The 11,484-nt window shown below is 36.7% G+C and overlaps 1 protein-coding gene across 3 annotated transcripts; it reads left to right on the top strand.

The window, feature by feature from the left end:
• Positions 1–4,771: 4,771 nt before the first annotated feature.
• LOC110876600 lies at positions 4,772–11,268 on the top strand. 3 transcript variants are annotated; one of them, XM_022124767.2, is made up of 4 exons: positions 4,772–5,019; positions 5,612–5,704; positions 9,872–10,331; positions 10,814–11,268. In XM_022124767.2, exons 2-4 carry the CDS (start codon positions 5,694–5,696, stop codon positions 10,964–10,966), a joined length of 624 nt encoding a protein of 207 aa, XP_021980459.1. In that variant the 5' UTR covers positions 4,772–5,019; positions 5,612–5,693; the 3' UTR covers positions 10,967–11,268. The 3 variants fall into 3 exon arrangements, with proteins under 3 accessions (XP_021980459.1, XP_021980469.1, XP_021980464.1); XM_022124777.2 differs by lacking the exon at positions 5,612–5,704 and having other exon boundaries at positions 4,773–5,019; XM_022124772.2 differs by lacking the exon at positions 5,612–5,704 and having other exon boundaries at positions 4,774–5,019; positions 9,868–10,331.
• Positions 11,269–11,484: the final 216 nt, after the last annotated feature.

Here is an 11,484-nt window from a genome sequence, read left to right as displayed (position 1 = left end):
TAACAACAATACTTTAGATCGAATAGGCTGAAACACACGTTTTCATATGGTTAATGTCACACCCCCAAATTACCACCTAGGGTATGTCCCTATTGGAGGTGCAACGATCCAACAAAGAGCCACCAATCATATCAAACACAAGTCATAATGTATTAAAATGCCCAATTTCAAAGAAATGTATCGTTTGAAAAGTTAAACCAAAACCAAAGTATTAAGCGGAAGCATTGTATAAGTGTGTAAATAAATGAAAACCAAATCAACATAATTGTTCATTATGACCATAACCACTCTAGCAGCATCAGACAGCAAGCTCCCAAGTTCCTTCAATAATTACCTACAAGCATGTAAACAAGTGTGTCAGACTACGCTGGTGAGTTCAAGGTTTGTGTTTGTTTACCAAGTTGTGTTACCGATCATGTGAGTAAAACAGTTTACAAGACGATATGTTGTTGGTTGTTATGATGTTTGACGTTTCGATGTTGTTATTACTCGATTACCGAACGGCCATATGATATGTGATTGCCAACCCCAATGCCTCTATCAAAGCATTGGTCATGTTTTAAGGTAATTAGTTCACGCCCGTTCTCCTCGAACGTCGTGAGGGTGCCAAACCTAATAGCGCTATCAACTAATAACCCCCGTTGCCCTACAAGCAACGACCCGGTAGATGTAGTGGTCTTACAATGATAGAAAACTGAGTACGATAACCAACATCCCATTACACATGCATTCCCCCTCGGAATGTTACCCGTTATCCCTTCCCTGGGATCCATGCTTGAGAAAGAGCAATGAACTCACCTTGGGTTTGCTCGGTAAGACTAGTATATGATAAAAACAAAACATAATGAACAGTGATTTATTTAATTTATTTAATATATGATTTAAACAAAACATAATGAACAGTGATTTATTTAATATTATTAAATTAGAATAGAATTAGAATTAGAATTAGAATTAGAATTATTATTATTTAATTTAAATTAAAATTAAAATTAGAATGGAATGAATAGTAACATCATTAAGAGATGAGCAAATGGTATCGGGTATAGGTACCGGTCTCAAATTTACCAAACCGGTGTATTTTCGGTATCGGTTATGCATAGGTATTCACCGCTTTTTACCCTTAAATACCGGTGCTGTATCAGTACCGACCGGTACCAAACCGTACCATACTAGGTATATTCGGTACCGGTACCCACTTTTGGGGATTTCGGTAAAGGTATTTTCGGTATCGGTTGGTATTGAGCTCATCAAATCCGGTAGCAACGCAGTAATGCAAGTAATTGCACCGTTTAGATTACTTTTCATACACACAGTAAGTAAACTGTATTTCATTTGAATGAGGTTTTATATACACAACAACTTATTTTGCTTTTTTTTTGTCTTTTTCTGTAATGAATGAATTGTAGCATGTAAAATTAACTTGGATATTTAGAATATTGATGAGCAAATCGTATCAAATCCTGTAAACGAACCGGTATCATACCGGTACCAAATTTACTATACCAAATCATTTTCGGTACCAATTTGGTATCCACCTTTTGGCGTTTTCAAAATCGTTACTTTCGGTTCGACACTGGTCTAGCACCATACCTGTATTTATTGATTTTTATCTTCAAATACCATACCGTATTGTACCGAGCATTTTCGGTGCCGGTACCTAATTTCGATGATTTTCCGGATCGGTACTTTCGCTGTCGTTACCGGTACCGAACTCATCCATATTTTAACGTGTTAGCACCGTAATAACTGAACTGAAAACAACTGAATTTCCAACGTGTAGGACATGTGGGTCCTATTATTATATATTAGGTTATTTAAAATCGTTTTTTTATGACAAGGTGACTATCCTTACCACGTCATTTTATTTATGTTTTGATATTCGGTATTTGTTTGCCGTTGCTAACGCGCTTTTTGTAGTCATTGGGTTCCGCCGCAACGCGCGGGCGAAAAATAACTAGTTGAGCAAAAAATAGGCCGTAATGAATAGTTTTTAATATTTACCAAGTACTCTGAAACATTAATGAACTTTATTCCTATTTATTTATTTATTTACTGCATATACATTTTGAAGTTAAGGGAATAGTGTCAGGCAGCTTGCCTGCCACATACCTATTAGACCAACTTATTTTTAATTTAATTTTATTCACAGATTAAAATTATGGTTTCATCCTTTGTTTAAAATTACGTTTTTGCTCCTAATTCAAAATAAAATTATATATTTTGGCTTGGCTCAAAATTTACGCTTTTGCTCTCAGTTCAAAAACCCATTTCTAATTATACTCCCAGTTTAAATTTACGGTTTCGTCCTCCGTCTAAAATTACGCTTTTGCCCCCCGTGCAAAATAAAAATATGCTTTTGCTCCTAGCTAAAAATTTCGATTTTGCCCCCAACTCAAAATTACGTTTTTGTCCACAGTTCAAAATAAAATTATGTTTTCCCATGGCTCAAAATTATGATTTTGCCCTCAGTTTAAAATTATGATTTCGCCCTCAGTTTAAAATGTTTTTACGATTTTGCCCTCTGTACATATACATTTTGAAGTTGGGGGAATAGTGTCATCCCTATTGGACCAACTCATTTTTAATTTAATTTTATTCCTAGCTTAAAATTACGGTTTCACCCTTTGTTTAAAATTACGTCTTTGCCCCTAATTCAAAATAAAATTATATTTTTGGCCTAGCTCAAAATTTACGCTTTTGCTCTCAGTTCAAAAACCCATTTCTAATTCTACTCCCAGTTTAAATTTACGGTTTCGTCCTCCGTCTAAAATTACGCTTTTGCCCCCCGTGCAAAATAAAAATATGCTTTTGCTCCTAGCTAAAAATTACGATTTTGCCCCCAACTCAAAATTACGTTTTTGCCCACAGTTCAAAATAAAATTATGTTTTTCCCCATTGCTCAAAATTATGATTTTGCCCTCAATTTAAAATTATGTTTTCGCCCTCAGTTCAAGATATTTTTACGATTTTGCCCTCTGTTCAAAGTTATGCTTTTGCTCCCATTTCAAAAATTACGATTTCTCCCTCAGTTAAAAATTATGATCTTGCCATCATTTTACTTTTTTTTTTTTTTGCAAAACTATAGTACTGTTTTATTTTGCTTGGTTGACTCAGTGTAACTTTTATTGTGTCAAGCAGTTGTCTAACACTCGCTCATTGGTCCTGACAAATTAGTATTTTACCCCCAGCTCAAAATTACAGACCTGTTATTGTTTTATTTTTTTAGCAAAACTATGGCAGTGTTTTCGTTTAATTGGTTGTCTCGATGTATTTTTTTTTAGATCGTGTTATAAGTAGTATGTAACCTAATTACATGCATACATGTTATGAAACTAAGAAATATTTGATTTAACGCTCTGCAACGCGGGCGGGCATAGGTGTAATTTTTATTCGTCCACGCATGCCTGGTACATGCTCATTTGTCCTGAAAAATTACAATTTTGCTCCCAGTTTAAAATTATAGTCTTTCCATCGTTTTAGTTTTTTTTAGTAAAAGTATGGTAGTGTTTTTGTTTTAATTGGTTGATTCGATGTACTTTTTTTTTGAGATCGTGTTATGAGTAGTATGTACAAGTAACCGAAACACAGACATACATGTTATGAGAGAGAAGTATTCGGCTTATTGCCCCGCAACGCGGGCGGGGCAAAAACTAGTTTACTATACATACGATGGGGGAATAGTGCCAGGCAGCTACTTGCCTGACACTTCCCTATCGACCCAAATAAATTGCGATTTTACTTTAGTTTAGAATTACGATTTTGCCCCGGTTCAAAATTATGGCGTTGCCATCATTGTACATTTTGACAAACTACGATTTTACCCCCTGTCAAAATCACGGTTTTGCCCCCGGTTCAAAATTACAATTTTGCCATCATTATAGCTTTTGATAAATTACAATTTTACCCCCACTCAAACTTACGATTTTCCCCTGGTTCAAAATTACAGTCTTGCCTTCGTTTTCGTTTTTTTTTCTTGCAAACCTAAGATAATGTTTTGTTTTAATTGGTCGACTCAATGTAATTTTTATTCGCTGGCAATCGCTCATTGGTCATGATAAATTATAGTTTTGCTCTCAGTTTAAAATTACAGTTTTCTCATCATTTTATTTTTTTCTAGCAAAGCTATGATGGTGTTTTGTTTAAATTGTTTGAGAAATATTCGGCCTAGATCCCCGCAACGCGGGCTGGGAATAGTGTCAGGCAGTTGTCTGACACTTTCTCATTGGTCCAACCAAATTATGATTTTGCCCTTTTTAAATTTACAGTTTTTACCATTGGTTTCCTTTTTTGTTTCTTCCCAGCCAAATTATGATTTTTCCCTCAGTTCAAATTTACAGTTTTGCCATCGCTCTTGTTTTCTTTTTCTTTGTCAAATTACGATTTTGCCCCCGGTGTAAACTTATGGTCATGCTATCGTTTTTTTTACAATACTATGGTAGTGTTTTCTTTTAATTGGTTGACTCGGTTTAATTTTTATTCGTGTCAGGCGACTGTTTGACACACACTCATTTGTCCTGAAAAATTACAGTTTTGCTCTCAGTTTAAATTATAGTTTTTCTATCATTTTAGTTTTTTTTAGAAAAAGTATGGTAATGTTTTGTTTTAATTGATTGACTCTATGTAATTTTTTTTCAAGATTGTGTTATGGGAGAGATGTATTCGGTTTAGTGCCTCGTAACGCGAACGGAGCAAAACCTAGTTATTCCTACATAGATACATTTTCCTGTGAATGAAAATAATAAATTTACCATTTCCTATTTTCCTGTGAATGAAAATAATAATAAAAGTAACAGGTCCTTCTTCTTCCCTAAACACCCTAACCACACTAGTCGTATTTTAGTTCCCAAATCCCCAAAACGAATTACAATAATTTATCAGTTCTTCAAAATTTGTTCGTCACAATAGTTCACTGAGCCCTTTGAAACCTTTCACGACGGGTCTCAACCATCTCGCCGGAAAATCATTGCCGGTATCGCCGCTGCTGACGTCACACCATCACCGATCGAACTTCCACAGGTACAATTTTCATCTATCGAATCGTTTAATTTGTTCCGATTGTTTCCGGTTTTCTAGGGTTAGGGTTTCGGTTTTATTTAGGTATTTTTCAACGATTATAGGTTGCATTTGTACTCTGTTCAGTTCTCATGCGTTTTTTTAAATGAACTGGTAGGAGAATATAATGGAAAGAATGCATTAGAGGCTCTTTGTTCTAACATTAGGGTTTAGATGTTCGTACATGTGTTATTATCAATGGTGGTGACTGGTTAGACTTGGATTTTTGCACATTGTTTTGTTTTACAATCATGTGAGAACAGAAATTTGGCAATAAACTTTAATTTTAGGGTTGAGATTTGTAGATTCATGTTAAATTAGGGTTCATTCTAGTATTCAACCTTAGTGATCAAGAAATGAATAAATGGTGTATAGATTAAATACGTTGTAGTTAGGGTTTTCGCGGTGCCTTTAATGCCTCACATAGTCACATCTTAAGTGATAAGCAACTCGGTATGTTTTTAGGACTTGATTACATGATCACTGTAGTTTTTTTAATAATATGTGATCTATCTGGAAAACTGTTTTTGTACTCACCGACTTTGGTTGCTTTTAGATTTACGTGCAAATTTGGCTTCTGTATGAACTAGCTGCTCTTTGTTCTAAATCGAGTTGACGCAGTCTGTGTGTTGCGTGGGATGTTGAAAATGTAAGGTAAAATAGGTTTTAATTAAAAGAATCTATTTGTGTTTTATTTTCTATACATGTTTAACTCATACAAATACTATATATATGGCATTGGCATACAACAAAACGTTATAACAAACAACCGGCTTCAACATTTAAATAATATCACCTTTCTTTTAAGATCATAAATTTGGAGATTTTTTAAGGTTATGCTAAAGTTTTGAAAAAAAAAATTCATCAGAGCAAAAATAATAGAATTAAAAAGACATTAATTCATGGTTTCAGCAGTGATAATAATAGGCATAAATATGAAGTCATAGACATCTAACCAAAGTACTTCTAATCATAGTCACATGGATTGCGGTTCGCTCCGGTATCCGGAACGAAAACGGATACATGGTCCGTGCATGTCTAAAATCCGGTACGAAGCGGGATAGGTTCATTCGGAACGCCAATTCGGTACGCGGTACGGTGTACCATATAGTTTGGTACGTTGTATCGTATACAAAACAGTTAATATTTTTTTTCAAAAAAAATCCAATTTAAAATAACACATTTTATAATATATATCTATACATACCCAGGTGTGAATTGGCACCACTAAAAAACAGCGGGAAAGAAGAGTATGCGTTAGGAACTGGAAACTTCGATTAGATGAAAACGCAAAGAAAGAGATAGTTTGCCCGATTCGAGATGGGCAATATCCAGTTACAAGGTGTACAAACCCTAATTTAGATAAATAAACTTCGACATATCAAAACTAAAACAGAACATCAAATATATAATGCTAAACTGAACTACTCGTAGGTTTTTCCCCCACGTCTCCACTCCTTAATTTCCAGGATTATGCCCACGTTCTGATTGTGCGGCCTTTTTCCCACCACTCATCCTGGAGTGGGCTTGACCTGGCCCAGTTCGACCCAGCATTGGCAGTGGGCTCGTATCAGTACTGCTGGCCCCGAAAAAACGGCCTGTCCTCGAGTCGTCTAGGATGAAGTATTGGTGCAGAAGTTATCTTTGAAATTCCGCAATTTGGTTCCAGTTGATGTCTGTCATATCTTCCTGATTAACCGGACGATTCTCTCCGGTGTTGACAACTGGTTAGCTTACATCATCGGCTGCTTCAAGCAGGTGGTAATTACCTGTTTTACAGCGGTGTCCAGGTCCAAATTTGTCACCACAGCGGAAGCATTCACCCTTAAGATACCTGGATTGTTTCTCAGCATCCGAGAGGCGAGGAGGGTTATACGGGGTAAGTGGTGGTGGAACGGGAGGCGCTACTGATGCAGAACTGATCTGCTTGACTTCGGTTTTGAGCTGGGAAATGCTGGATGATTTCATTTCAGTTTGGTGGTGGCTGACCTTGGATTCAAACTCGATTGCAAGACTCATAGCATTATAGACCGTGCGTGGCTTGTGAATCCGCACATCAGCCCGAAGTTCTTCCTTCAACCCATTTAAGAACACCCCGAGAAGACAATGATCAGGCCAGTTTGACACCCGCGCTGATCTTTTAGCGAACTCATGGCGGTATTCTTGCACTGTACCTGTTTGTTTGATGCCACATAAATACTCATCCGGGTTTTGAAACGCGGCTGGTCCAAAGTGTTTCTTCAAGGCATGAACCAGTTCCTCCCAAAACTCTATAGGTTGATCTTCTGATAGCCATGATAAAAGGTCCAACACGTCGCCTTCCAGATGCATAGAAGCCACGTCTACTTTTTCGTCATCCGGAATGTTGTAGCAACGAAAATACTTCTCGGCTTTAAGGGTCCACCCACGTGGATCACCCTCGCTGAACTTGGGAAACTCGATTTTGTTGGATGGACGATAACGCCGGTTGTTGTTCCAGGAAGATTCTTCATCGTCATACCGGTAAACAAAACTTCTTGATTTTTCTTTTCTTTGGGCTTGTGTTTCGAGAGCAGCGACTTCGTTCTGCAAAGATTCCATGGAAGATGCGATTGCTGCCAGTTGGGCAGCCACAGGATCTGGGCTGGACGAGTTTGGCTCTGGGTTACTCCGGGTTTGAGGAGCCATGAATTCCCGGCAATGGAACTAAATGTTAGGAACTGAAAACTTCGATTAGATGAAAACACAAAGAAAGAGATAGTTGGCCCGATTCGAGATGGGCAATCTCCGATTACAAGGTGTAGAAACCCTAATTTAGATAAATAAACTTGACATATCAAAACTAAAACAGAATATCAAATATATAATGCTAAACTGAACTACTCGTAGGTTTTTCCCCCACGTCTCCACTCCTTAATTTCCAGGATTATGCCTACGTTCTGATTGTGTGGCCTTTTTCCCACCACTCATCCTGGAGTGGGCTTGACCTGGCCCAGTTCGACCCAGCTGTGGCAGTGGGCTCGTATCATGTAACGACGTAATCGAATAGTCAGATTTTAATTAGCATTCCAAAAGTCTAATTACTAGTTTGAATCAACCTGTTCATTTCCGGTACGCGTATCGGAGTGTTCCGAAACGCAGAATTAGTCAATTGGAAACGCGTTTTTATATGATTCGGAACGAATTTAGTGACAATCGGGTACAAAAATTTTTCCGATCCGGATCGCGAACCCGTAGCGTTCAGTTCGATTATGTACCCGATTTTGGTACTGGCGATCTGATTTGCGGTACGTGGGGGAGGCCTGCGAATCCTGTGACTATGCTTCTATTTATAAGAAACTTTTTTTAATCTTTTTTCTTTTCTTTTTCACTATCTTATCTTTTTTCCAAAATAGACAATGAACACTGGTATAGATTTCTATTTTCCAAAACTATCTCAGTTCTAAACATGTATACAGTCGGTGAGATACAATGTTAATTTTCTCATAAATGCACAATATATATTGGATTAATAATCATTTTAATCCTTGGGGTATGTCTTGCAATATTAAAAAGGATAATTTAATTCAAAAACTTAATGTTGAAAATAATTTGCAGAGCAAAAATCTTTGTATACTTTATGCCTTTTGACACCAACAATCAAAACAACAAACAATCTGGTAATTTTTATATACAAAAATCATAGGAAACATCACTGATTACAAATAATAACAGAAGGCATGTTCAATAATAAATAATCTAAAACAAAACAAAGTGCAAATTCTGTTATATATTCCTCAGGACGTTGGAGCGCATGTTCAAGAATTAATATTGATGTCATGGTGATCGTGATGCGAGTAGGAAATTAAAAAAAAAAATCATATAAACAAACCATATTGAATCGAAGGAACATAAGTTCAATTGTTACCTTTGATGGGATGATTGGTTCTTCTTAGTTTACAAGAGATTGAGGGCTGTGAGTGGTGGTGTGAGAATTTGGGGGTATGAAGAGATTGCTAAAACGGAGGCGTGGAAGCGGTTCGTAAGAATTTAAGATTTTTTGTTATGTTAATATTAATTAAATAATTTGATATGGGTAATTGAAAATGTGATGCTGGGGTAATATTAATTAAGTAATTATTGATTTAAAATTGTAAGGCAGAACGCAGTAAGTTGTTTGGGGTGTAATATTAGTTAAATAATTTGATTGGGCATGGGTAATTGAAAATGTGACGATGGGTCAATATTAATTAAATAATTCTTGATTTAAAACGTGAAGCGGAATGCATTTAAGTCGTTTTGGGTGCGGCATTGTTAATGCTTCATGCTAGCTTTTTGTATTATGAATAATATAACTATATATGTATTTTCTAACCAAGCCGACTTTTAAATGAAGGGGTACAAATATAATTAGGGTTTAGATGTTCTTAAATGTATTATTTTCAATGGTAGTGACTTGTGAGAGTTGGATTCTTGCACATTGTTTTGTTTTACAATTATGCGAGAACAGAAATTTGGCAGTAAACTTTGATTTTACAGTTGAAAATTCATAGATTCATGTTAAATTAGGGTTCATTCTAAAGTAGGAGCTTTAAGATTAAATACATTTGTAGTTAGGGTTTTCGCATGGTCTTTAGTGCCTCACATCTTAGGTGATAGGTAACTTGTTATGTTTTCAGGACTTGATTAGATGATCACTGTTTCAATTATGGAGTTTTTTTTAAACAATATGTGGTCGTGATTCTGTGAATATTGTTATCTATCTGGAAACCTGTTTTTGTACTCACCGAATTTGGTTGCTTTTACATCCATGTGCAAATTTGATTTCTAATACTGTAATATCTTTTACATTAGATAGTATCTGGCACTATAACTACCTAATGGAGCCATCGACTGAATACGTGGCGTTTGAAGAGAAGGTGAAGAAGACGATTTACATCGACAACTTATCCCCGCAGGTTACGAAAGCCGTTTTAGAAAATGCCATCAATCAGTTTGGGAATGTGAAAGACGTTCAGTTCATTCCCACGTATTTCGCGTCTTGCGGTGTTTGTGCTGCTTTGGTGGAGATGGAATCAGCCAAACAGGCTGAAGAAATCATTTGTGAGATGGGTGATTCTCCCCTTATGATATCCGGAATGCCCAGGCCCGTGAGAGCCCAAAAAGCCCAAGTTGAAATGTTCGAGGACCGGCCCAAGAAGCATCAGAGAACGATTGTGTGCCGTTGGATGGATCCAAGTCATCGAAACTTTGAGCTGGCTAGGAAGATTAAGGATCTGACGAAGAAACATGCTGCTGAGGTTCAATATATAATGAAGGTAAAGACTAGAGTAAAATGCCATTTTCGTCCCTGAGGTTTGGCCAGTTTCGCGACTTTCGTCCAAATGTTTGTTTTTTCGCATCCGGATCCAAAAGGTTTAAATCTTGCCATTTTCATCTGGCTCCTTAACTCCATCCATTTTCTCCGTTAAGTCAGGGATATTTCTGTCTTTTTTGCCAACTTAAAAGGGCAATTTGGTCTTTTTCACTTTATGTAAAAAGACTGAATACCCTTGAAAAAGACCAAATTGCCCTTTAAGTTAGCGGAAAAGACGGAAAGATTCCTGAGTTAATGGAGAAAAATGGATGGAGTTAACGAACCGGATGAAAATGGCAAGATTTCAAACCTTTTTGGATCCGGATGCGAAACAAACCTTTGAAGGAAAGTCACAAAACTGACTAATTGGTATTTGGTTTAAACTGTGAAATATTGTGTATTGTATAAATGTCAAGTAAATGAAGTTTATATCTTTTTGTGCAGCTACAACTTGAAGAAGAAGAGAAGCTGCATAAACAGCAAAGCGAGACGCTGAAAACAAACTACAAGAAGTATGAGCTGATTGATGGTGTTCAAGCAGATGGAAATGTGAACCGTTTGAAAGCCGAATATGGGATAACGCTCAACGACCACTGATCTGATGCTTGGCGTAGGTAGCTTCATAGAGTTTTGTGCAAGTGATGGTTTAAGAGATATTTTAGGCTGTTTATATTTGTGTATGCCGTTAGTGTGGAGGTTTTGGGATTGATTTTTATATTATCATTGCATTACTAAAATCATCACCATGGGGTTTGATGCACCCCTGTTAACATACTTTGATGCACCATTGTAATGCGGTTTGGTGGACTGTTGGTAAATTTGTGCATAGAACTTGATTACAACAGCACACCACGTATTGATTACTGGTTGTAATGAATTATATGGCTCATCTGTGCAAACTTGTGAATCGAACTGCATGGCACATCAAAATTATATCACATAGATGCATCTAACTGTATTTCAATAGCGGCTCAAACTGGATTATAACGGGGCGTAGAAGTTGAAGCACATTAAAGGGATGTATTACGCCGCGTTATAATGCCGAATCAAACTCCATCTTCATGTTATGCATAGTTTTACTATAGTGCCAAAAACCTACAGTAATGGAGTCCTTA

The sequence above is a fragment of the Helianthus annuus genome, chromosome 1 (genome assembly GCF_002127325.2).
Source record: "Helianthus annuus cultivar XRQ/B chromosome 1, HanXRQr2.0-SUNRISE, whole genome shotgun sequence".
In the NCBI taxonomy this organism is placed as follows: Eukaryota; Viridiplantae; Streptophyta; class Magnoliopsida; order Asterales; family Asteraceae; genus Helianthus; species Helianthus annuus.
This window is presented reverse-complemented; position numbering and strand designations above follow the sequence as displayed.

Bases quoted from the DNA above. Each gene is read 5' to 3' on its own strand.
- LOC110876600 (XM_022124767.2), top strand. The intron at 10,332-10,813 runs GTAAAGACTAGA...CTTTTTGTGCAG, and splicing joins AGGTTCAATATATAATGAAG to CTACAACTTGAAGAAGAAGA.